Genomic DNA, 27,950 nt, shown 5'->3' on the forward strand with positions numbered 1-27,950 from the left:
TGATGGTAAGGGTTTTGTGGAGAATTCTAGCTTGTACTGGAAGCCAGTGGGCATCTCTTTTGTGCTGGGATATATGTTCTCTTCTGTTGAAGCCTCGAGATGCTCTGAGAGCTTTGTTTTGAAGGAGTTGCAGTTTGTTTAGATTCTTTTTAGAGGTGCCCAATAGGAGGACGTTGGAGTAGTCCATCTTTGTTAAGATGAGGGCTCTGGCAAGTGTGAGACAGTTTTCAGTGAAGAAGAAAGGCCTGCTTAGTGTGATGAGTTCAGCTATATATGCTGTGGAGGAGGCAAGAACGTGAATATGATTATTCATGGTGAGACTGGAGTCAAGGTGAACTCCTAGGGTTTTGACTTTACGGGAGATAGGGATGGGGGAGCCATCTATCACTATGGATGTGTAGTCAGTGTGGAGGTTGCGGAGTCTGGCTGGGGAGCATGAGGATCTCCGTTTTTTCTCCATTGAGACAGAGGCTGTTGTTATAGCCATCCAGTTTTGGATGAGGGAGTACATTTTGTTAATGGAAGCCGTGTCCTGTTCAAGGTTGCCTGTAATGGGTAGGAGTATTTGTGTGCCATCGACGAAGTTTGTATAGAGGACTCCCATGGCCTCTAGTGCTGCAAAGAGTAATTTTGTGTAGACATTGTAAAGTGTGGGGGAGAGGCAGGATCCTTGCGGTACTCCTAGTGTTACTGGGATGGGATCGGCTGCTTCATCGCTTAGGGTGACTCTTGAGGTACGGTCGGAGAGGAAGGATTTTATCCACGTAGTGGCTTTCCTGGAGAAGTGAAAATTGGTGGTTAGGGTTTGGCACAGTTTGTCATGGTCGACTAAATCGAAGGCCGAAGAGAGGTCTAGTAGTAGTAAGATGCACAGTTTACCGGAGTCCCTGATGGAGTCCATCTGTTTTTTTAAGTCTAGAAGGGAGGCCTCAGTACTGTGTCTAGGACAGAAACCTGATTGTCTATCCCCTAGCAAGTGGTTCTGTTCTAAATGGGTTTGTACTTGGGTGTATGCTATTTTGTCGATGATTTTAAGGAGGAAGGGCACCGTTGTGATGGGGCTGTAGTTCGTTGGGATTTCCGGGTCTAAAGTTGTTTTTTTGAGGCATGGTGTGACCCATGCTACTTTGATGGAAGCTGGTATTTCACTAGAGTTGAAAGACGTATTCACAAACTCGGTAATGATCGGTGCTAGTGTGATGGCTTCACAACTCTAAGAGGCTAGAGGAAATTATTATTTGGACCACCTCACAGCAGCCCTCTTAGCGCACCACAACCACAATAAAATATATGCTTAAGGGGTTGCTTGTTTTCCCATCCTCATCCGGATTTGGCCAAACATGTATATCATATATTATTAAATTCAAACATACCACATCTCACTTTTTTTTAATCAAAAAATAATTTCAATTTAATTTTCTTGTGTTAAAACGTATCATTTTAAAACCATTCATTAAATTTCATATAATCTTTTTTTTATTCTTGTTATTGTTTTTCTTTATTTGGTTTACAGACCTGTTTTGCAATACAGTTTATAGCAAACAGATTTGTTTTTCTGACAAGCTACCTTATAGACAATCTGTCATGTAGTACTTTATTTAATTTTCAATAGCAGTGTGCTTGATCACGAAAAGATCTTATCTATCAATCTGTTTCAATTTACAGAGCAATATGATAGTCCCACACTCCCATTCTCTCTAGTGACTACCACTTAATCATCTGACCTTTCCACATTTGTCACACACAGGTCTGTAAACCAAAAAAAGAAAAAAAACAACAAGAATTTTAAAAAAAGATAATATGAAATGTATTGAATGGTTTTAAAATGATACGTGTTAACTCAAGAAAATAAAATTGATGTTTTGATAAAAAACTGAGATGTGGTATGTTTGAATGTAATAATATATGACATACATGTTTGGCCAACAACGGATGAGGATGGGAAAACAAGGGACCCCTTACGCATACATTTTATTGTTGCTAGTGTGATGGCACAATCTTTGAATATTTTGAAAGGGAAGCCGTCCCCTTTGCAGTTTGATGGCTTGAGAGATGCTATTGTTTTAAGGACCTGGTCGTTGGTGACTTGAGCCAAGTGGAATTCGGGTACATCAGACCTTGTAATCGTACCTGAGGGGTGAGGTGGATTGACTGAGCTCTAGGAGCTTTTTTTGTGAAGCTATTTTGCATTGGAGTGTATTCACTTTAGCAGACCGTGCATCCGGGATGGTAGTGCACCAGGCTTTGCTAGTATTGATGGGGCAGGAAGGTAAGATAGGGGATTCTATTTCTCTGATAATTCTGAATAGTTCTTTGGTATTATAAGCTCCATTGGAGATGTGTTTGTTAAATAATTCAGCTTTGTGGGAGAGTACGCTACTTTTATAGGCTTTGGATAGTTGTTGGAGTTTGGTTTGGAGTCCAGGGGAGTGGTTTGTTCTGTATGTGTTATAGGGCTCTTCTGAGTTCTACGAGTTCATCGTTGAACCAGAAGGAGCTGCATTTGGGCTTGGGTAGCTTAGTTTTAAGTGGGGCTACTTCTATAGCGGTTTTCAGACATTGATGGTAGTGATCCGAGATGCTAGCTGTGTTGATACTTTACAGCGGTTTGGCATTTATCAGGACTTGTAGTAATGGATTGAGATTCTCAGGGGTGAGTTTGCGTGAGTTCCTGGTCTGTATAGGTGCTGGGGTGCACATTTTGGCTATTGGATCAGTGTCCAGGTTTATGTTGAATTTAATAAGGCAGCGGTCCGTCCATTGCATATTGAGGATGTCTACTATGGTTGCTGCGATATTTAGCGTGAGTATCCAACCAAGGATTCTGTCTTTGGAGTGGATGGGGGCATTCACAATTTGAGTGAATTGCATCTCTTGGAAAGCATTGTGGCAGGATGTTGCTTTGCTATCCATGGGGTCGTTATATCCTAGGTTAAGGTCCCCTAGAAGGATGTACTTGGGTTTGAAGAACGGTGTAATTAAGAGAGGTAGGTCCATGTCTGGATTACTCGAGGCGTTATGCGCTCTGTAAATTATTTATTTATTTTAATTCTTATAACGCACCGCATTCCGGAAGGCCTCAGGGTGCACGGAAAACAGAGACATAGACAGGACAACAAGAGAGCAAGCAGGATCAGAAAGGGGTCATACTAGGCTAAGTTTATTGTTACTTTAGGGTGATGGCTAGCTTGAGAGAGAGGAGTTTGTAGCCTGTAAGCAAATCCATTTTACATTCCCTAAATTGTAGTGTGGTTTTGTAGATGATTGCCACCCCACCACCTGTGCCTTCTAGGCGGTCTGCTCTAAGGAGGGTATAGTCAGGGGGGACGGCTAGAGTGATTCGAGGGCCTCAGGCTGTGTGTAACCATGTTTCAGTGAGTACTAAAAAATGAAGTTTGAATTCTAGTATGCTATCTTGTATATCAATGGCATGGGCCCCAAGGGACCTGACATGGAGTAGGGCTTCCAATAGAGGTTGTCTGGTTATAGGGGAGCTCAAAGTGAGGGTCAACTTGGTTTTAGTGGGGGTCGCTGTAATGTTGGGTGCATTTTGTTGGGTATCACTTGCAGTGGTAGTCCGCTGGGAGTTAATGTCGGGGTTCTCCGGTGTCAAGTGAAGACTTGAAGAAAAGGTTTGTTTGCCATCTTAGGATCAAGCATCCCTGTCATGGTGGCCGACTATTCACTCTCCTTTGCTTCCCTGACACAGTAACTTTTACTTCTCTTGTTTGAATGTCCTTTGTGAGGAACTCATGCTGACAACAAATAAGACCGACATAGGTGATCACAGTTCAAGGGTGTTTATTGAACAATGAATTCTGCATGCAGGTTGAAAAAACGCCTATTCTAAACCTAAATCTAAGATGGGAGCAAGCGTCGACCATCAAATAAAAAATAAGGCAATCCTTGAGGCGTTGTGTCAAAATAAGAATAAGAAGGGCCTATACTAGAAACCGATTGCCAAACCTCACAACTAATACAAAAAAGGGTGTGGGATATTTCTCAAGAAAAGAAAGCAGTGTTCTCAAAATAATACGTCAGGATGTGGTAGCCTGGGTCTCCATTCCCCATGTTTTGACCAAAGGGTAAGATGGGAGCTTGGAGCACAGTACAGTCTCGAGTTTCTTCTGCACGAGATGACAGTTCCAATGGCAGCTGGCAAGACCGTTGATGGCTAAGTCTCGTTTTACTTGAAAGTCTTTTGCCTTCAAGGTTCTGGCATTTTCAGCTAACAAAAACGAAATTTCCTTTAACCAATGAATGTTTGTTTCCAATATTCGTCGGGAGATGGAGTCACCCCAGGTTCCCCCTCTTCTGGGTGCCGGCCCTTCTTGATTTCACCTTCACTTTCCTTTCACGTGTTACAGGATTCAATGCTTTCTCTCGACACAGTTTTCTTCACTTCCCTTCCTTTCTCTCAACGCAGGATTCACGTCCCTCGTGTTCTCTCTCAATGTGGGATTCAATTCCCTTGATTTCACCTAGTTTGCATATCAAAGTCTTTCGATTGTACTGGGATTTTGCGTGACCCTCCGTATGACCACTCTGACCTATTCTGCTGGCTTTACTATGGCCAGCTGGTATCTGTAGTTTCTTTCAGATGGGGATCGACCAGAGTCTCTTGAGGTTAGAATCCACTTGGTGCAGGTTTTCCTCTGCAGCTGGTCTCCCCTTAACACTTTCACAGTTAATTCACAGTTCCTTAAACTTGGTTCAGACTTGCCACTTTGAAATTCTCTCACTCAACACAGCCCGGTTCTTATTGATTCTCCCCTCGACTCACCAGCTGTGATGAACTGCTTGGCCAAGGCCGGTACCACGGGCGCGGGAGCTTCCCTCTCTCCTGCTCATCAGCATAAGCTTGCTCTGTGTACCGTTGACATCTGCTGCAAGACACTTGTACTATTGTTCGCAGTCTTAGGCTCTCTTCCATGAAGGTTCAGTGAGTCTGGGACGAAAAGAGCAAGGTCACTTCTCTCCTCGTCACCCTCTCGATTCCTGCCCCCTTTCTCCTCCTCTTGAACTGCTGTGTGATAGCCATCTCGTTGTGCTGTCTGCCATGCTTGCCTTGCTCAAACTATGCTCTCTGGCTCCACCTTTTATCCCTGTGGGGAAGGGAAAGGGCAGTAAGGTGTGTGTGATTCTAATCAATTGCCGACTTTGCTTGACCCTTGTATGGGACATGTCAGGTAAACGGCTCTGGTGTTAGCCCATTGTCCTTTGTGTTGTGCAAAAGTGTTCGTGTTGGAAGGAGGTGGGGGGGGGGGCAGTGGTTTGGAACGTCCTACGAAAAATGATGGGGGAAAGGTGTTAAAGGAAGGGAGATATTGCATCCCACCCATCGGTGTCTCACTCCCAATCCCAGAGGACCCCCCCTCCCCCATCCAGGTGATCCTCCCTCACTTGTTCACACCCAGGAACTGGAACCAATAGCAATGGCCGTGTCCTGGCCACCTTGATGACAGATTGCCAGGGGCTAGCTAGGGAGACACCTTCAGGGTTTCTCACACCTTGCGCTAAGTGCAACTGCTCCATGTGTGATTGCTGCAACACACAGTTTTGCCTTAATCTCCAGTTCACAGGGAGGTTTGTGCCATTCAACCGCTCCCAATCACATGTACAGCTGTGCGAAGGGCTGCATTAAGTACACAATTATCAAAATTCTGTCCTGGTTCACAGACTTAAACAGAAGACTGATTATTTTGTGAGTTTCTCCCTCTGTCCGGTGGCATACTGTCTGGAGCCACAAGCCATTGTACACATTTCCCCTTGGCCCAAATAGCTTTTCGTGCATGAGTGGCCTCCCTTGGCTTTCTTCCTGCTCCCACCTGTGAGTCTAAACTGTGGGGTCATAGTCGACCCCACACTCTCCTTTTCACCCGACATCTCTGACGTTTCCAAGAAGTCAAGCTACCAACTCCACCTCCTCAGAGGTATTGTTGCTTTCTTCTCCTTCGCCCAGAAGCTTACCGTCTCTCGAGCTGTGGTTCTCTCTAGGCTTGACTATTGCAACAGCATCTTTCTAAATCTGCCTGCTTCTACTCTCAGCCCTCTGCAACTCATCCAGAACAGGACTGCAAGACTTGTCCTTGGCCTCAAGCCCGGGGATCATATCTCTCCAGCCCTAAAATCTCTTCACTGGCTCGCAGTGGCTGCAAAGATTAAATTCAAGACCCTTTGCACTGTCCACAAGGCTTTCTGGGACCAAAATACCTTCAACTCTCCCTCTGCAAATACCTTCCCACTCTAACTCTTCGCTCCTCCACCTCCAACTCCCTGAGGGTCAGTCGCTTCTCCAAGCAACGAGTTTGGGGTAGATCTCTTTCCTCAGCTGGGGCCTCCTTCTGGAACAGCCTACCTGCCACTGTAAAACTTGAGGAGAACCATCTCCGGTTCCGGAAGCACCTCAAGACCATCCTCTTTGCATCTGCATTCAATCTTCCTCTCCCCTGCTGATTTTCCTGCTTCTTTACCCGGCACCTGGTGACCCTCTGACTTCGGGCCCAGGTCCCTGCCGACCCATCCACTCACCTGCACTGCCTCCTGGCAACCTCTGCACTTGGGTCTGTATCTGTAACCATACAGACCCCTTACCTGCACTTATAAGACACCCCTTGTCTGCGCGTTAAACCCTGCATTTACTACCCTGCTGGCTGCACTACCAATTGTTGTTTTTATCCCTTGCTCAGCACTTTCCATTCTCCCCTCTGCCCCCCCTGCACTTTCCCACTTCCCTCTCCCCTGCACTAGTAAGATTGTGTTTTGTCCTCCCTTGTTTCCCCTCCCTTGCCCCGTCGTGCTCTGAAACACTTGTATGTGTATGAGCGCAATACAAATAAAATATATCATATCATACTGCTGTGATCTTTCGCCATCACCAGAGCATAACCTGGGGGACCCCCAAAGTGCCGCCTACATTGTGGCATTAGGGAGCGGGTCGCTCCCAGAGTTCCCCAGTCTCTCTTGTAGGTGATAAACCAGTGATTTCATCAGAGTGGTACAAGAGGGGAGGATGAGTTATTGGTTTTTTTTGTATTCTTATCGCTGGATACAAATAATGATGCTATGGATTTTTGCAGAAATCCCAACAGTGGCATCTTAGCAGGAAAAAATTAGAAGAGTAAATGGGGGGAGGGGTTATGGAGTTACAACGAAGAAAAGGAGCAGGCAAGAGGAGAGAGTACCTTCTAGGCTGCTGGTAAGCCCCTGATAGGAGTGTACTTCATTCTAATGCACCAAGAGGCTGTTAAGCATTCAGAAGACTGGCTTTGTACCATTGCTAGTGATCCTCAGATGAACAAATACCTCAAAGTTTATTTTAACAGAATATACTCCTACTTTGTTGGTTACGCTAAGTTCATGTTCCTGGCGATGATTCACACACTCTATTGCATAAATATTACTATAGTCAGTTGGCCATAACGAAACGTAAAAATCGATTAAAAAAATGATTACAGGTCCGTTTCCCTGTGTCTTTCTTAAGTGCTGAACTAGAAGAATGCTCAATTTTAGATGTGTTATTAAACTCATAGAACAACCATCTTTAAACATGACACCTAAGGCATTACCCAAGGCTATAAAACCTCAACTCAGAGAAACTTAGGAAGGTTACTTTTCATTGTATTCATTCAAGTAGACTGAGCAGGGGTCTCCATCATCTGACCCTCCAGATGTTTTGAACTACGACTCCCACAATGCCTCACCATTGACTATGGCTGATGACAGTTCTAGTTAAAAAAAAAAATCTGGACAGCCAAAATTTGCCGTCCCCCGGAGTTAGAGGTTGCATTTGATGAAACATCATCTGCAAGTATCTACACACCAACTACTAGCCCCTTACAGCGCAGCAAACATTTTCTCAGCAATAAATCAAGCCAAAGGTATAGTTCTGCACATGTTTACAGTGCATCACACAAACACAACCTAAGAGACTGCAGCTTCCAAAGTGACTAATCCACATGTTCAGCAATCACAGCTGTGTTTTGCCCTGTTCCGGAATGTCTGTGATGTAGGTAGTATGCATTATAAATCAAAGCAAACTGTGGTCCATCACAAATAATCGAAGTTATGAAGAGCAATGCGAAATAACGTCAAATATAAGTAGTGAACCCATCACATAAGCCTCAACCAGTTTAACAATAAATAGATCATGCAATGTGACCGCTAGTGTTTAAACAGAACTATCTCTACCGCATTATGAAGACATAATACATTTGATGTGCTCTGGATTGTCCATTTCTTGTAGCTTTCCAACACAGGCCGTTTGTTAAACTAGTACATTTAAAAAAAAATTAAAAATATACCATTACTTACGGAGTTGCGGATTCAGGACCCTCTTCAATTGATCTCCTTTGTCTGCCTTGCACAACATTTCTTTCAACCTGTGGATGGTAGCATACATGTTATTTGAAACACATAGGTCGGTAGCAACCAATTAAAAATGCAGAGATGTATCAATGATCAACAATCAATAAGTCTGAGCACCGTAAAAAGAAAAGATTCGGTGATATCTGGGGCTCATTTCTTTGCTATGCATTCATACTTCTGTGCATCAAAAGCAGTCCCCCTAGGAGAGGAGTCTATGCTTCTCCAGCTACAGGCGCCTTACCGAAAACCGCTGATCGCAAAGTCATGACTCTACCAATCGGTGGTGGACCGAGTGGGAGAAAGAAAGCGGTCATAGAAGGGTAAAGGTGGGTGACTGGGCATGTGTGTGGGTGTATGTATTCATACAAACACTTTATTTTAGTGTTGATCATCTATTTTCCAGAATTCTCCTCTCAGTGCTCATGCATATATGCGAACATGTATTTTCTTAAGTGGCAATCAAACCTCAGATTAAGAATACAGCAGAGGTTGGTGACGAGCCAAAAAGGTAAGATACTAAAAATCGAAGGCGTAAACACAAACTGCTCGACATCAGCGTCCACATTTGGGGGTGTAGCAAGTAGCTACTGTCTAAAGAGCATTCTACATCCATAAAATGATCTGCAGACCGAGCTAAAATTTAGTAAGACTGTGAAACCTATGGATAATCAGAACTTCTTGGTGCACGAAACGTAGGGATTTAAATTAAAACTGTAGCGAGTCCGATTCATTACGGGTACTTGTTAATGCGATTCATTACGAGTACTTGTTAATGTATACCCCTAATTGTGCCACTTGTGATTAGATAGTGTACAAACCAAAAAGAAAATCATGACGCCGACCTTACGAATGTATTCATACAGACTGAACAATGAAATGTAGTAAGGGAAAAACATACATGGCATGAACAACACATTTGTTCTTCATGCAGCCTATCGTAATGTATTTCATGTAGTTCCAATGGAGCAGCAATAAGAAATGTAAAAACATATGCGAGCACAATACATTTAAATAGGACTGGTAAAAAGGGTACCTGCACGTTCAAAACACAATGAACTGTCAGGCTGTGTTCAAAGGGATGTTTTACTACTCAAAACGAGAGATGATGGCTGGAAGGTTTAGAATTCATCTTAAGCGCTGGTGTTGCTCTGAGCAACCCTCCAAACCATCATTCTTCGCCTGCCAAGCCATTAAAGAAAGGGGGAAGACCATATGCAAATCAGGCTTAGTCCCACCCCCAAAGGGGAAGTCCAGACCAAACTGCTAGGTCACATCCCTTCTGCACGAGACCACAAGCATCCCCAAACCTGTTTCAGCCTTGTTAGGCCTCATCAGTGAGGAGTAGCTTTGGTCTCTAGGTTGCTTGTGTTTCTGTGCAGAGGGGACCTGGCCTAGCAGTTCGGGCTGGGCTGCTTGGTGGCAGGACCTCACTGATATATGGCTGGATCCCTTTTGCAATGGCGCAGACGGGCTAAAAAAAACGAAGGTGTGGAAGGTTGCCCAGAGCAGTGCATATGGTTCAGATTAATTCAAAACTTCCACCCATCACTTTTTTGGTAACAGTTTGTCTCCCTATGTGAGAGAGGGTATGCCCAGACGTGGGTCCCTTGCTTGCTCCGCCATAGGGAACCAAGCTGCAACTCAATGAAGAGGCTGAAAAATGTCTGGGGTTGCTCGCGTTTCTGTGCAGAGTTGGTAACAGTACCCGACTGATTTGCATATGGCTGCACCTCTTTTGCAAAGGCGCAGACAGGCTAAAAAGCGGTGGTGTGGAAGGTTGCCCAGAGCAGTGCTAGTGGTTCAGGTTAATTCAAAACCTTCCACACATCACTTTTTTGGTTATATGTATTTACTACCCGTCATGTGGCCTTTGCAAGTCCCAAGAGATACAGGTGTAAATGTTAACATTCTACTTGGCCATAGGAATTTAGTCAACCCATGGATTACATGGAATATGTAGTACAATTACAAGTAGCCATCTGTGATAAACAGAAACCGGTTGGTCGCTAATGGCCACTAGCGACACCATCTGCAGCTGTCCCCTTCTCACACCTACTACCGCCACTGGTAGCATGCTTCCATGTATCACCCTCCTCCTAGTCACTCTACCCTTACGCTTCATCAGGGAGCCACAATAAGCCCTCTGCATGTTGATGGCGCTACATCACGTTGTGCAGCTCAAGGTCTGCTTTTGCCGTGCGTTCAGCGTTTCTCCTCATGGCACTTCCCCTGTATGGGGGGGGAGGGGAGGGCTATTAGAACGCCAGCCCTCTCATGATTGGCGCACTTTAGCCATAGAAAAGGGATTTCTTTGTTCATAAAGAAACTTAACTCAAGCTTTTGTGAAATGTTCAGCAGTACACATTTTGCAGGCAAAAAAGTGGCTTTTGGCTTCAAGTACAACTCTCATCTAGATCACCCAAAGCCTTTCGAAAGAAATACAGTTTTCCTAGTTGGAGTTTCTTCTCCAAGGTCTTTTCCCAAAAGTGTCAGATCCTTATGGATCAAACATTTGCAACAGTTTGATCTTTTTTTTTTATTTGTTTTTTTTTTATTAGCAGTTGTGACATAACACAAATATGCATGGAAAAAAATGTACACATTCCTGCAACGTGCCCATTTTTACTTTACTTTTCCCCAAACACAAACGAGTAAATACTCTGCCCCAACCTCCCCCAACAAAAGCCTTCTCTCCAACTCCATAACGTATGACCACCCTCCCACCACCTCGGTGGCAAAGCGTAATTGAGTCCAAGGCCTGTACAGTGTACACCATTGCACTACATCTTCACTCCTGCCATAGGGGGATCGCATGCTATTACGCAGGCAGGAGTCCAGTCTGAAGATACCGTTTGGTCTCATCAATCCTCTCTTACCTATACCATTCCCCTTCCTCGTAGACCTCCTTCGTATTTATCGTACATGGGCAGAGCTTGATAAGGGCCGTACTTGCTGAGGAAAGCAGCCCGCCCCAATTCAAGGTTGTCTCTGATCGTGCAGCAGCCCGGGCAGCAACTCCATCTCATAAATATCCCGTGCTTTCAATGCCCACTGTCTCTCACTATGGAGCAAAGCCCTCTCCCAACTCCCTGCCAAGCAGGCACGTGCGGCAAGCTGGAGAAAATTGACCATATGCGGCAACCGCCTCCCCTGCCCCTCCTGCATTTCTACTCCAAACAGTACCAGCCAGGGGTCAAGGTATCTCTCTATTCCGTCAAGGGATTTTATTCACCCCAGGACCTCCTTCCAGAAGCCTTGCACCTCTGCACACCCCCACCACATATGCCAATAGTCCGCCCTTTGGCCACATCCTCTCCAGCATTTTGGTCTATCCCTGCATACATCTTTGACAACGTCACCGGGTCCCACTGCCATGCATTTTATATTGGCATGCAATTGATGTTCAGTGTGCGTTCTTACATAGCATTGTCCACTGCTATGCACTTATAGCAACCCCTATATACTGATACATCTTGGAGATCATGCCCTTCATGGAGACGTCTGTTCAGTATTACCTTGGTGGTTTTACAGAGGGAGCTGACCACCACCTTCTATTCCAGAGACATCAACGCACCTTTAAGTTGGAGGTATTTAAATACTGATAGCGTCCCCAAACTGAGGCCCTCCTCCAGCTCGGGTAGGCCCACAAACCCATCTGCCTTCACTACCTACGCTACTCACTCCAGCCCCACCTCAAACCAATCCTGAAAACGGGAATGGTCTGGGATGCTGTTGCAGGTCGGCGGTGCCCATATATGGCTCATTGAGGACGGCCACGTTGTGACTCCAAACATGTCTCTTCTAGCCCCCCACAGAGCCCACAGCTGGGCTAGGACAATGCCCATAAACTGCCCAAGGAATCTCTGTATGGGGTGGCCATAACCATTCACTCATGGTACCTGGCCTAAACAAATGGTTCTCTACCTGCACCCATTGTTTCTGCGCATCTACTTGCAGGCGAGGGACCAGAGCCAGAAATTGGGCAGCTCTATATTAGTACAGTGGCTGGTCCGGCAGCCCTCTCCCCCTTTTCTTTTGGCTGAATTAGCACCCTATATGGTACCCTCTGCTTCTGCCCCTGCCATATAAATGCATCAAGCCAGAGCTTTATCTCTGTAAAGTGTGCATCTGGCATCGCAAAAGGCAGAGCCTAGTAAAAATATAACACTTTGGGCAGGAACGTCATCTCAACTGCATTCAATCTACCCATCCTCGACAAGGTAAGTCTAGACCACCTCTCCAAGTCATCGAAGAGCATTACCAGCAACAGGGAATAATTGATTGTATACAGATAATTTAGGTCTTTTGGTATCTGTATTCCCCAGCACTTTATGCTATTCTGCTCTATCGGGATACCAAAATCATTCCAATCCTCACCCCCATTCCGCGTCAAGCGGCCTATGGGAAAAAGGACTGATTTACCCACATTAACCTTGAACCCTGATACTTGCCCATAATCAGCCAACAACCTGAGCACCGTCCGGACCGATGTGGCCGCGTTAGAGAGATGGAGGAGGATGTCATCCACATAAAGTTACTAAGACTATATTCCGCTGCCCCTACTCGAATGCCAGACATCTGCTCATCCTATCTCAACTTTATACTAAGCGGTTCAATGGAGAGAGCGAAGAGCAGGGGGGATAGTGGGCACCCCAGCCTCTGCCCCTACTCAGGCAGATGGTTCAGGGCGTCTTCCCATTAACTACCCCTCACGCATTTGGTGTGGCATAGATTGTGCCGATTGCGTGCCACATTCTTGCCCCAAACCCCATCTTACTAAGCACCACAACTAAAAACTTTCACTCGATGCGATCAAAAGCCTTTTTCACCATCCATGCTGAGTAATGCATACCCTTCCGAGTCTGCAGAGAAATGCTCCATGCAATCCAATATCTTCCTTATGGCATCTGTTCCTTGTCGCCCCACAAAAAAGCCCACCTGGTCCGAGTGTATCAGCCGCGGCTTCACGCCCTCTAGTCGGGAGGCCAATATGAGTGTAAATATTTTATCATCAACATTAAGCGACAATATCGGATGGTAGGAGGGGCAGTGGGTTGGGTGTCTCCCTTCCTCGGGTATCACTGATATAAGCGCATTATTAAAGGATGCTGGGGCAGTCCTTGTCTCAAGTATGTAATTCTACATCATGCTCATATGCTTCAGAAGAACCCTTGTAAACCATTTCTAGAAAACTGTTGTGTATCCATCCTCGCCCCCAAAGCTTTCTCGTTGGAGAGCCGCCTGATAGCGCAAACACTTCCTCCCCAGTGATGGGTCTCTAAAAACTTAACCTCTGGGCCAGTAAGCCTTTCCATTTCCACCCTCCAGAGGTATTCCTCTGAAGCCGTTCCTGATCCTGAACACTCCATTAGATATAATCCTTCATAATATAACGCAAACCTTTCCGCAATATCATCAGGCACGTCCCCGTCATCCTCCAGCGCCACGACCCACCTCTCGGCCCTCTGTGCTCTAAGCCTCGCGGCCAGCAACGTGTCTGCCGTGTCTCCTTTTTCATACGATTCCTGCCTAAGCTTGCATAAGGTATCCCCCAGGATAAGGCAGGCGAGGAACTCAGGAGACCGAACTGAACACAGTGAGCATCATGCTGCTAACCGCAGAGTAACGCGAAGCGTGTTCCTCTGTCTGGGCGTGGCTTATATAGCCCCAGGTATTCCAAGGCCCGACCACACCCAAAACACTAGACCGCATAGCACAGTTCTTGGAACTGAGCTATGTGGGAGCCTCGATGTTGAACAAAAGCCCATTAAGAAGTCCAGGCCCCATGTTATCTTCTCTTTGAGTATGAGCCTGGCGCCAAAGGCGCCAGGACTGACTCCAGGAGAGTCTTTGATGAGATGGCAAGGCCTTTGAGGCCATAGTGGGAGGTCGTAACCTGGCTCCAGTGACTTGCCTATGAGGGTTAGGGGTAGGGAACATGACAGCATCCTCCCACCATCACAGCCTGTTAGGAGGCTCAGCACCCCTTCCACCGCAATATTTAGCCCACTGATCATTCCGGGCCTAATCGATTCGGATCCTTTGTCTCTCTTTAGTGCCACGGAAGGTGGAAGCCGAAAGCTAGTAGGCCATGTTTCCCCCACACCCCCTGGTTGTCTCCAGTTTTATCTTTAATAGATGTCAGATTCAAGGGGGACAAAATGCTAATGGTTTGACTAATTACTTCATTATATGCTTTTACTAATGTTTCTACAGGAGTATTGGACTGCAAATAGACATTTAATTGGTTAGAAAATGGATTCAAGTGCTCAACAGAAGTTTCATTTCATCTCCCTATGTAATGCGCGGATAAGTGGTGTGGAATGTGGTCCTTCGGTGGCAGTATTCTTACTGTGTCTATCTGCTGGAGGCGTGGCTATGCTATGGGAACCTGCTACAATCCCTACAAAGACCTATTTCCCCGCGGAATGCAGCATTGATAAGTGGTTTGCAAAGTGGCCCAACGGTGGTCAGACTAGGGGCTGCGAGGAGCAACAGATAAGTCACAGCAACACTCACTTTCATTTCTCGTAGTTAAAAAAGGAAGTATTTTGGCTTTTATTACTGCATGTATCACCCTCACACGCCACCCATTTCTTCAACCCCGATTTGAGGATTGGAACTCTCTGGTCATCTGAAAACCATTCAACACATTTTAGGCTCCCCTGCCATGCACAGTGGTGGAGGGCTGTCGCCGCTGTCCTGCTCACCACACTGTTGGAGAGTTTTACAGCCCTTGTGAGCACTGTCTCACTTGTCTTGCCTCACCGTTTCCTTGTTGGCAAAGCTGAGAGAGCTTCATCTAACCTAAAGGTCTAAACCAAAGCCCCGTCTCCAGGAAAAGGAAAAAGATGCACTTCACGGGCCACGCGCATGCAATAGTGGAGTGCTGTGGCTCTGAAGTCCTTTAAGTAGGTGGTTGGTGCTGGCAACCCACTTGACCCACCCTGTTAATGGTGTATCTAGTATTCCCTTGCACCATTTGTAGATGGCTCCACTAATGATATCCCCGTACCACCCGATTACCCTACTCCCAGTTTCTACTGAACATGTCTATGAAGAGCAGGGCCCCCTGGAGAATGGGCTGCGTAGTGACGTGGAAGAGAGGGGGAAACGTGCATGGATCCCCCCTACACTCCCGCAAAACCCAGAAAGATGCACCAAAAACAAAAAAGGGAAAAGAAGAGCGTGGGATGTATAGTGGTGGCTAGACCAATAACCAATCAAGGATTTCATTTTTTTGTTACTGGGGTTACAACTGCCTCTACGCTATTGACTGGGCTCACTGCCCCTTTTTAAACCCTGATCCCCTTGCTATGCAATATGATCCCTCGTCGGGACAATTGAAGGATAAAAACAAACAAGACTATGTTGGGTGATACAGATACGCAGCTGTCACGTTCAGCTTAGTCCTTGTTAAACAGAAAAATGATCAAGACAAATTTGTACAGATCAGAACAAAACACACTGATGAATCAGTGTTTCAGGGTCTTAAAACATTGAGAATTAATAATTCAATTAATTATTTGTTCATTTATTAAATCAATTTGAAAAATTCACACTTTAAAACACCATATACACATATTATATAAAATCTTTCAGCCTAACTCATTTGACTAAATCCATACATACCACTCTTCCATACACATTCACTTCATCTAGATCCATATCTTTACATGCCAATAATTGCATAAATCTTTTTTTTTTAAACTTTTATTTATTGGCAGAAGTTACAGCACACACACAGGAAAGAGTACATATCACCGAATTTACATTAGTAATACATATCATACAACATAACATCCATGTCGAGACAGGAATGCAACACATTAAATGGAAGACAGGAGCAGTAAGATGCACCACACGCTGGAGTGTGACTATGAAACTCCGGGAGAGTCGATACTAGACATGTCTTCAGATAGGTTCATGAGATAGCTGTTAAATGCTGACCACACATTTCTGGGGCGGGAGTGTGGCGGGAGCATTGTTAAATATTCTTCTTTGCAGGTGCGGGACCAGGTAAGTGCTCCCAGTCATTTCTGAAAGGTTGGGGGGGCACTTTTCCAGCATTAGAGGACGCACTTTTTGGCTACCATGCAGCCGATGCCAAGGAATTTAGCCTGCTTTCTAGTATCTTTGGTTTCCCAAACAAGACCCCCAACTGGTCTGAGTCAATCGCTACCCCAGTGATGTCAGCGAGGGCCCCCAATATCGCCTCCCAGAAGGCCACCACCTTGTGGCATAACCAGAACATGTGTAGGTGGTCTGCACCCTCCTCCTTACAGAGGGCACATGTGTGTATGTCGGTACCTGCAAATTTGGAAAGCTTGCAAGGTGTATAGTATAGTCTGTTAAGCAATTTAAACTGGGTGAGCCGGTAGCGGAAGCTGAGAGATACTCTCTTGGTATGGGAACACATATTTTGCTATTGGTGGTCGGAAATCTCCAAATTTAGTTTGTTTGCCCATTCGGAGTGTGCGCGGCAGGGAAGGGGGGATTCTGGGCCAACACAAGTTTGTATAGGGACGAAACTACACCACTGGAGTTGGCAATAAAAGCAACGTTGGGGGAGTCGGGAGGCTTGTTAGGAAAAGTGGGGCACATGGCTCGGAAAGAGGCGCGGAGTCTGTAGTACTGTAACATTTCAAGTGCGGATCCCGTGTGACCCTGCCTCCAAGTCTGATGGTCAATGAACCTCCTATTAGGGAAAAAGTCTGTGAGTGCCAGGTATCCCAAGGCTTCACACCGGCGGGCCAAGGCCGGGTCATGTTTGGGTTCCAGCCCGGGAAATCTCCAAGCGGGGAGCCATTTGTAATAGGGGAGCGTGTCAACGGACGCGGCAGGGATGCGGTTCCAAGCAATTAGTGTGGTCGCCACCAGGTCAAATGGGGAGTCAGATGAGAACGCACGTTGGACCACTAGGGACATGATGTTGGTCCCAGCTGTAGCCAGTGTTTCCAGCTTGACATGCGGGCGGGTGAAAGGACTCGGGTACCAGTATGTAGCATATTGGGCCTGTGCAGCCACCCAGTATAACAACAGATCGGGCGCTGTGAGCCACCACATTCGCATGGGAGTGCTATGTCTCGCCATTTCTTGAGGACCGCGCCCGAGTGCCATAGGAACTGTGCAAAGGTTTTGTGAATGTTCGTGAAGTAGCATTTCCCGGGCCAAACGGGGACGTTGCAGAATATATAAAACAGCTTTGGGACCAGGGTCATTTTAATAATTGAGAGCTTCCCAGCAAGTGACAAGGGGAAAAAGCGCCATCTGGTCATCTTGGACTCGGCGAACTGCACAGCCGCCCCGTAGTTATCCGCCAGCAGCGTGGGTTCGGACAAGGACATCTGGACGCCCAAGTATCTAATACCGCCGGGGGCCATCGGAGTGGGTATTCAGAAGCTGGCTGTGGAGTGCCGGTGGCAAGTGGGAACATTTCGGACTTGGAATAGTTGATTGTGAATCCTGAGCAGGTGCCAATGCGCGTGATGTCTCGGAGGACAGGGTCTAGGTGAGTAGTGGGATCTCTAACATATAGTAATACATCATCGGCGTACAGGGATATTATTTCGGGGGTGCCAGTTAATCGGATTCCTCTGTGAATGTGTATCTCTAATGTGGTCTGCCATGGGTTCTATGACCAGTGCAAAGAGAATCGGGCAGAATGGGCAGCCTTGGCGGGTTCCCCTGAAGAGAGTTAACAGTGCAGAAGTCCGAGAGTTGGCCCGCACCCTGGCCATCGGATCTGTGTACAGTAATTTAATGTATCTAATCATATTGGGGCCGATACCCATGGTCTCCAGCACCAGCCACATATATTTCCATGACACCATGTCAAATGCCTTCTGGGCATTGAGTGCGACATTGAGGCATTCCCCACGCATCCCTGATGGAAAGAATATGAGTCTGGCCCCGTTCCCCACTAGTTAACTTTTTAAGTGTTTTCCTGGGTCTAGCTCCCTCCCCATATTTGCGCGCTGCCAGCGGTTGGCTAAAATAGCACACCTCTCTGGGCGCATGCGACTCAAAGATCCCAAGCTCCTTGTTGATTTGTGCTAGCTTGGCGGGGTCGAATTCCGTTGCGCATTCTCGTTGTAGGTCATGGAGCCTGGCCTCAGAGCGAGTAAGATTGTTTCTATTGGTTTTCAGGACACCCGCCTCCCTAGAGATGGACATCCCCATGATATATATTTAAATGCGTCCCACCTGACGTTGGCTGTGGTGGACTGTAGGGAATTGCATTCGAAGTAGGTGGTGATGTCACACAGTATTTCAGCTTTAAATACTATATCTAAGAGGGCCGCAGATTTGAATCGCCAGGTACTGAAAGTGGGTACCGGCGATCCAAGCTCAACCGACAGAGTAACAGGTGCATGGTCGGATATGGGACGTATCAGTATTTGGGCCTCCCGGGCCCTACAAACCAGCCCATTGGAAACAAGACAGAGGTTAATTCTGGATGAGCTATCGTGCATAGTTGAATAGTATGTGTATTCACGTAGGTGGGGGTGAAAAGTTCTCCAGATATCACGGATGTCAAGTGCATCACAGCTAGATTGCAATTTGCGTGCTGCTCGCCCTAGTGCCCTGGGCGTCACCCCCGACCTATCCAGGTCCACATCAAGTACCAGATTCATCCCCCCACCCCCCCAAATGATCTGGATCCCCACATAGCCCAGTAGGATAGTGGCCACAATATCAAAACAGTCAGGGGAATCAATGTTGGGGCCATAGGTTTTTACCAAGAGATATTCCCTATCCACCAGTATGCAATGCAATATGACGTATCTGCCATCTGGGTCAATATAGCTTATTAGTAGATTGAATTTAATAGACTTGTGTATTAAGGTCAACACACCTCTAGCCTGTGTGGCGTAGGTAGTGAAAAATCTGTTGGGTCCCCAGGTTGGTGCGATGGCAGTTACCAGATGGGACCGGGCATGAGTCTCTTGTAGCATGAGTATTCTAATCCCATGCTTTGAGCATAGGACACAATCTTGCGAGAATTGGTGTAATTGCCTAGGCCCCGGACATTACCTTAGTGGGCATCATGCATATCTAGGGTACATTCCAGCACATGTAATTCCGTGTGCACTTCCAGCTAAATAACCAACCTTTGTAAACCCCTTCACTGTGTGGGACGCTGTGTTACCTATGCCATTTTTTTTATATTCACCTCAAACAAGACCTCCCCTCTCCCTCACCACCCACCAACGATCGGCGGTGCCCCTGATACCCCCCCACCCAAATTCACCAACAACTCCCCATAACCAATTATCAGCGGACTCGACACAACTCGGTCTGGCTGCTCTACGGACCCAACAGGGGCCAACAATCAAGAACCCCGCAAAATTAGCCGTTGCAACCGCAATGGGGTGCGCTGTTGCCGTGCGGACATCAGGGAAAGAATGGGATCTGTAAGTACCAGTCTGTACATGTATCAGCGGGTAACATATAGAAAGAAAGAAAAAAGAAAAACGCTGTTACATAAATCAATATGAGATTTAGAGACGCTAGTTAACGTGGCCAACTAACCACAAGCAATTGCGAGCCAGGGGCCTTGCCCCCCCCTCCCCCCAGCGCACCAGAAACAGCAACCCGTAGAGCAGCAACTCGAAGGACGGGCCACGGGAGGACCCAAATGACCACTCAGGAGTTGCACACCTGGCAATATGCAAGCGGATTCCCCATAGTAAAGCAGATATGGCCCGTGATGCCATCAGCATGATTTTTTAGACTGTTTATCGGTGGTCCAATACGGACAGTCAGACTGATGAAAGAAAACCCTTGGTCAGACATAACGGAGAAGACCGGGGTGAGCCCATGGCGGGCTAATCACAATTTACCAAATCAACAACATACTTAGTGGCTACTAAGGAAGGTCAGGGTGATTTTAAGGTGAACTAACGATTTTAAGTGAGACATCGTTATGAACAAGTGTATATAGGAGGCAATACAATATCAAATACACTATAGATTGTGAGCTCAGAATCTCGGCACTGACATGGAGCTTGACCTACTTGAAATAATATCAATGCAGTGTATTGGGGGGGGGAGCAGCAACAACTCTAAGCCTGCTGCAAATGCCGAAATTAAGGGAACATGGAACATAGGAAGATGGCCAGGGAAATTATATCACACTCATTGCTCATAGTCCACCAGCCCCGACATTAGGCAGTATCTGCCCACTTCAGCCTCGTCACTGTAATAGGGGCCATGGAAAAGCAAAGTGACTTCCGAAGCGTGGGCACCAATGGCAGCATGACAGTCAACAAATAATACAAAATCAGATGGGCTGCGACATGTGGAGCACAGGTATTGCAGAGGCGGAGGGGCCTGGCTCAATCTTTGTCCATAAGGTCATCAGCTGGGTTATGGACAGGTATCTCTGATTCGATGAACTTCACGGCCTCATCAGGAACGGTGAAGTACAGTTTCTGTCTGAACGTAATTTTAAGCCGGGCGGGAACCAGCACAGCGTATGGGATGTTACGCTCCCTCAGCAGTTTCTTTACACCCAGGAACTGGCGCCGCTCCTGTTGTACTCCTACAGAGAAGTCTGGGAAGATCCTGATGACCTGAGCGCCAAGGCAAAGCTCGCCCTTCTCGCGGGACAGACGAAGAACGAGATCTCTGTCTCGATAGTTGAGGATTCTGGCAATGACAGGTCTGGGAAAGTCGCCAGGTTCCGGGTGAGGCGGGAGGGCTCGGTGAACGCATTCAACCGTGAAGAAGGGGGACAGACTGGGGTCTCCAAGTAGCTCTTTAATCAGGTTTTCGACTGCCAGCTCCATGCGTCCTTTGAGGGCATCTTCAGGAACCCCGATGATGCGAACATTGTTACGGCGCAAACTGGACTTCAAATCGTCGCATTTTGTCTTGACCATCTTCATATCGCGTGAGAGTGATGTCCTGGTGCGTGCCTACATCATCTTCATTTGTGCTAATTCTGGATTCTGAGTAGGTGATCCTGGCGCCAGCTTGATCAAGTTGAGATTTAAGCGATGCGACATTGGCATTAATGTCATCTAGTTTCTCATGGAAAGAAGCACATTTTTTGGCCATGGATTCCATCATAGTAGCAAGATTGGTAGTCGGCGTGCCCGGACGAGAGTCAGCGTCGTCCTGATTGGCAGATGCGTGGTTCGGTTCCGGACAGGGCGCCGCCTTGGTAAATTTGTCCAGGGCTCCCACCTTGCTGCTACCACGGGCTCTATTCGACATTTCTATGTGGTCGGTGACTCACCCCTGGGAAAGCATATAAAGCTTATGGAATGTACAGTGCTGTGGCCGTTATTGGCCGCCAGTAGGAGTTAGGTGCCGCACCAGTAGGGCAGAGAGTTGTAGATTCAGGTGCCACAAGGTGGAGCCCAGTCGACTGCAGTATATCGGTGTGGTCCGGATAGTGGGATGCGTGGAGGATGCCGTACTCAACTGTTTGAATACGTGTGGACCAGCTGCAATGACTTGACATGGTAGGGCACCAGAGGTCGTAGACCACTCAGAAGATATTAGTTAGTTGTAATGTGTAAGTGCAGGCGGCACCAAGTGGGGCCACGGAGGAACCTGCATTACAAGGCAATGTGACTCCGCGTAGCGCTGTCGAGGTGGTCAGATTGGGCAGTTCTCGCTACCATGGTCCAGCAGGAAAGGTTATGTAGCCCTCACCAGGCCGCAATGCAACACATCATGACAGCTTGGGCATCAGCTGGTTGGTCCCACAAGCGAAGCAGTAGTAATATGAAGATTTGGGCAATCCACTAACAAAGTGTTGGTACTTTCTGTTATGGTGGATGATTTCAATTTAAGTTCAGTTGCAGGTAACAGCACTGGTGGGTGCAGGAGCACAGACAGTGCAGTATAAGCAGGTTATTAAGAACCCCATCCGGTATACAGATCGCGTTGCATGTGGCTGTGGGGATAATGAAGGAGGGAGGTCCCAGCAGTGGCCGACACAGTTAATTTGTGGGCTTCCCAGCACCCACCGAAGGGGTGGGGATGAGGGCCCATCTCAGCCCAGTGACGGGGCCCCTCCGTGCGCAGCAGGCAGCCCCCCTGCCGGCACCACCAGACACACGGGACGTACCGCGGCCCCCTCCCCTCCTCCTCACCTTCAGCAGCGGAAGGACGGTCCGCCATCAGGGGCTAAGGCCGCCACCCGAGGCCCCGCAGCGCGGAGAAGGCGGGGCTCAGAAGCAGCGTGGCGGCGGCCCGCAGTAAGGTCTCCAAGGGTGAGACACTTATTGCGTGTGTATCACTTCGGGAACTTGCGGGCGGGCGGAAGATCACGGCCGCTCATCGCATAGCGGCAGAGCCCACAGCAGCAGATGACAGGAGCACCCCAGCCGGCAACAACCACAGGGGACCGTTCCACTATGCGGCTCCCTGGCAGCAGACGCAGCAAATACGAGGCCTAGGCTCACCGCACACAGAGCAGGAGGAGGTCGACAACACCAGTGGCAGCCAGCGTCTCAGTAGTAGGTAGGAGGAAGAGCAGCACACACGGCTCCATTGAGCTGCGTGGCTGTAGGTGATCACAGCCCCACAGCAGCTCCAGAACTGGGCCGCACGCAGCGGCAGGAAGATGGCCGCCCACACGGCCGGTTGGCAAGAAGCCGCAACAGGGCACCAGAAGTCCGATTTTGCTCAGGGCAAGGAGTAGTTGTAGCGCAGGTAATTAATAATGCGCCAGGCTGTTTGTTGTTAATGAAATGTGCAGCAATCCGCAAATGCACTCGGATATATGCCGGTGAAGCACGGACCTATGCAGCTACGCAGCCATTCCGTAGGCTGCTCAACAGCGCCCCCTAATAATTGCATACATTTAACAGTGTTTGACAAATAGCAAAACATTTTTGTCTGTCTACACATGATTCAAGCGGGGCCCCTTTGGCTACACATTCATGCCAAATCCTACTCTCGCCATCATCAGGACAAGGAGTGGCTTCTCAACTGACTGTCCTCCTTTCTTAAACTTCACTTTCAAAGAGTGCCCACGACAAAAACATTATAGTCCATTTGGAATGCCTGTCTGTACAACAGTATTTAAAAATGACTTAATCATGTATTGTCAATTACGAGTCGTTAATTATGGGACAGAAGTGCATACCTTATGTGACTTGTGTGCACTTAATTCTATTTTTGTCACAGCCTGTCTTCACTTTTATTACCGGTTTGTTGTCTGAATGGACGCTTCAATCATACCCTGTACATGAGACAAAGCTCGCTCACCTATCTTGTAATGTTTTATTCCACTATGGATTCACCCATATCAGACTGCAAAAGATTCATCAAGGGTGTCTTTCCAAGTGTAGTCTCAACCGTCCACTGTAGAGTAAGGGAACCCAGACTTTACATCTAACAGTCGCTGGCTGCAGCGTTCCAAACAAACATCTTATGCAAAACTAAGTACTCACATGTGATGATTGGTTTTAAACTGATGTATTTCTTGAGATGCCATGTTGGACCATACGGATTGATATCCGGTCCTCCATCACCTTCCACGCTTCTAAACTCTTACTCTCTTCCCTCATCTTCTCCCATCTCTTCTACTGTTCGTCTCTCCTCTTTGGACTCCCTGCCTCTCATCTGACCACTCCTAAATCCAGCTACCACTCCTCCATACGTACTCACTGCCTCCTCGGCCCTCGCAACTCTCTATCCTCCTCACTCTCTCAACTCGGCTGGCTTCCCTTCCCCTCCCAACTTAAATTTCAATTTCTCTGTCTGGTCTTCAAATCTCTCCATGACCTTGCTCCCCTATCTCTCTTCTCTCCTCTCCTTCCACACTCCCTCTCGCGCTCTCCGCTGACCTCTTTCTACTTACTGTACCCCGTCTCCTTGTGCTGCTTCTCGCTTCCGCTCCTTTCAGCTCCTGGCCCCCCTACATTGGAACTCCTCACCTCTCTCTATCCGTTCAAACCTTTCACAGGAAACATTTCCCTGTGGGACGTAAGGCAGTGTAACCCACTGCCTGGTCATGTATACCCGCTGCACACTGCATTAAGCATGTTAAGAAAGAATATTTTGCACATGCACCAGCAAATATTAGTATCCCGGACATGTGATCTGAGTGAGACGAGTCACACATAAGCCAAATCCAAGGAGTGAGTCTTCACTCCAGTGATAACATACTGGACCCTGGTTTTCAGCCAAGGTTAACTGAAATTCGATAAATATATATGTTAAAAAACATATCGTCTATATGTTCTTATCATATCTATACCAAAAAGCGAACATCATCATATGATAATCTGGAGCCACTACCATCAGACAAACACACGCGCGCACAAGCGACTCACCATTACACTAACTCTGCGCACATGCACGTATGGATTTTTTAATCGAAATCGCATGTGCAATCAGGTTTAAATAAAATATGATTACAGATAGATTATAAAGGTCCACGATGTATGAGTAGTTAGAAAAAAACTATTATATTACTTTTGCGTACATGTCAGATTGCAACCGAGAATAAGCACGGGATCAAAACGCGCACGCGCGGAGTGGAGTGGACCAGCGTTACTAAACAGCGTCCATCCGAGCCGGCAGCTCCTTTGAGCGGTCACTCGGAATCTAGTCATGGGGGACTACGGAGGTAAGCGCTTACTTAGAATGGGAATAATAGGGAGATAGAGGCAGTATGGCAAAGCTAATCAGGATACCTTGTAATTCTTACAGATTGTACAGCCATATTGATCTGCACTTAGGTAAGGAAACGGATGTTTTGCCAACCAACTTACGCGTTTTGTATTGGGATGTTAAGCAAAATAGATACAATCACTAAACTATTTTTTTGGATTTAATTTTGGACAGTGATAAAGCTCAGTGAATACACAGTATCACAGCTATGAACATGACATTATTATTATTTCTAAATTAGCAACAATACTGTTAAGCAAATGTATTGATTTTAATTTTTTTCTTTGCTTATATTTTGCAAATCTTCTTTTGGACCACTACTATGTCTGGGTACCTGCAATTTCAAAAACATTCTTGATATTATTGATAATGGTACACTATACACATGTGCAATGGTCTATATTGAAATAACCCTTGTCGGGACTTTGATGTGAATATCCATGCAACAGATTAATATGGATACTGTGATATGTTGATAATAGATGATTAACAATCAGTGCCTAAGAGCCCTGACGGTGGACACAGTCCGAAATGCATTGGTAATGATAACATTGGGCACTGATTTGTCAGGCAAGAAATAAATAAACTAAGACACTGGAGTGTCATAATAATGGTACACATCATGCTCTACAATTCAATCTTTTGGAGTAAATTTAAAACATTGTCTTGGAAACAATCAAATATAACAAACATTAACATACTCCGGAAGGAGTATTACGAGTGAGCACGCTCAGGAACGGAAGGTCCTCTGTTCCTATTTTTTTCGAGTTTGTTGTTCATAACCTGGTGCCAAGGCTACAGGGTGTGCTCCCATTATAATTAGTACATATGAATTACTGATTTGATAGTACTTGAACATTTCTGAATATTGCGGAGCCCACCCTACCCCCCTATTTTAGTTTTTTTTGTCTAAAGTATGCATTACCAAAAGCCAAATTTTGTGGATGATGTCCTTGATGGCATTACTGATAGGACTGACAGTTGTAACACACATCAGTCTGTCTGTGGTGGTCTTTTTGTGTGCTCTAAGGCAAATATCCCTGTCAGAATTGGCTGCTCTTTTACAGTTGTTCCTCACCAATGTATGTGGGTATCCTCTGGCCATAAGTCTATGCTTTAGTTGTTCCACATGTATATAAAAGTCTTTTTTGTCTGAGCAATTTCTCAGAATTCTCAGAAATTGGCCATAGAATAGGTTCATTTTTAGTCCCTCCAGATGGAAACTGGTGTAATGGAGGAGGCTATTTTTGTCTGTTGGTTTCCTAAATAGAGTGGTACGTAAACTTCTCCCACTTTTGTGGATCTTAAGGTCTAAAAAGTTCACCGAACGTATGTTGTATTCCATTGTAAACTTAATGTTTCCATCACAGGCATTAAGACATCAGTGGAACTCTTTCAGTTCATCCACAGTGCCCCTCCAGATAAGGAATATATTGTCAATGCATCTTCTCCACACCAGGATATGGGTCATGAGCTGACTAATGGCTGAGGTTACAAACTTAGTTTCAAAATTTGCGATGTATAAATTTGCCACATCCGGAGCAAAAGTAGCCCCCATACCGACCCCTTTGTTCTGGATGTACATGAGTTTCTTGAAAAGAAACAAATTCTCCATCATTGTAATTCTGGCGCATTCTAAAATAAAGTTAGTTGGTGGTTCTTCCAAATACCTGCGTGTGTCCAGTACTAGTCTAAGAACTTCAAGGCTCTCATGTTGTGGGACGGAGGTATATAATGCCTCTAACATCCATGGTGTAACACACCTATTCCGTTCTGTCACACACCTGTTCCAATCTGTCACACACCTGTCTTGGTTCCTTTGTTCCACTGCCCTCCGTCTCCTCACCTGTACTGCTGGAGTCCGATCTGTAGACGTCCCGTCTTTGTCGGTATCTGTGTCTTTCTTCTTCCTTCCGTTGAGGTGATCTGTCTCGATGGGAAGCCACAGTGCCCACTGGTGTGCTGTAGCCCTGTGGCTCCTCCACCAAAACAAACCGCAATAGGGAAAAAGCCTGAAGGCTGAAAAAAACCCAGGAAGAGTTGCAACAGCGGTAGATGTATTACAGCTTCCAACCAAGATGGATAGGAATCGTGGTATCAGGTCCGGTGGATTTTGGGTGATGTAGGCTCTTCCGTAACTGATTGGCAGCAACAGGTAAGGCAGTAAAGAATACGGACCTTATGAAAGAGTAGGATCCGGTAGAACAAATCCAGAACAAGAGGTAGGAAAATGCAGACTGCCGTAGAACTGAAGCAGGTCTGCCAAAAACAGTGCTGCAGCCGCCGGAGAAAAAAGGGGCAAAGCCACAACAGGAGCCGAAACCAAAGCAGCGGAGCGGGATAGATGAGTGGAAGGGAAAAGACAAGGAGCGACAAGGGTCGCGGGGAGGAAAAGAAGAAAAAGATACCCTAAGGGGTAAACGAACACTCGGAGCATTAACGAAACGCAATGAATGCTGGGAGGAAGCAGAATAAGTATCTTCCAGCCACCATAGTGAAAACGAAAGACTAGACCGTCACCAGACCACTCAGAGAAACGTGATGGAAATGCTAATGGCTGACCCATCTATACCTATTCCAGAGCCTCCAGGTACACGGAAGCATGACACATAGTGACCAATATATCTGTGTTGTGAATGTCTATAGTGTCTATAGCATATTAATCATGTCTGTAGAATCTTTCACATAGGAAGGAGCCTGGACTAAAAACGGTTTGAGATAATATTCAACCTAGTCCTTGGACAATAATGGCTCTTTGCTAACTTTATGTAGAACCCTGCAAAGTAACTCTCGGGGCTCAGGACTTACCCCCAAATGTCGATATGCTGATGACAAACTTGTCTAGCAGCCCCACCTTGAAGGCGATGGCAGCCAAATTGGTAGCCCCAGTGGAATCATTCTCTGACCAGAAACTATCTCAAGAGTTGCATGTGCAGGAATCC

At 46.5% G+C, this 27,950-nt stretch overlaps 1 protein-coding gene across 2 annotated transcripts in view; it reads right to left on the reverse strand.

Moving 5' to 3' along the window:
- NEMF (nuclear export mediator factor) overlaps window positions 1-27,950 on the reverse strand; it is a 1,733,781-nt gene that overhangs the window by 1,360,944 nt on the left and 344,887 nt on the right. For both annotated transcript variants that reach the window (XM_069637407.1, XM_069637408.1), the window contains one exon: window positions 8,314-8,381. In XM_069637407.1, the coding sequence (XP_069493508.1) occupies window positions 8,314-8,381 (68 nt within the window). The remainder of the gene's footprint in view (window positions 1-8,313; window positions 8,382-27,950) is intronic.

This window comes from Ambystoma mexicanum, chromosome 14, assembly GCF_040938575.1.
Source record: "Ambystoma mexicanum isolate Mex_15411 chromosome 14, UKY_AmexF1_1, whole genome shotgun sequence".
Lineage (NCBI taxonomy): Eukaryota > Metazoa > Chordata > Amphibia > Caudata > Ambystomatidae > Ambystoma > Ambystoma mexicanum.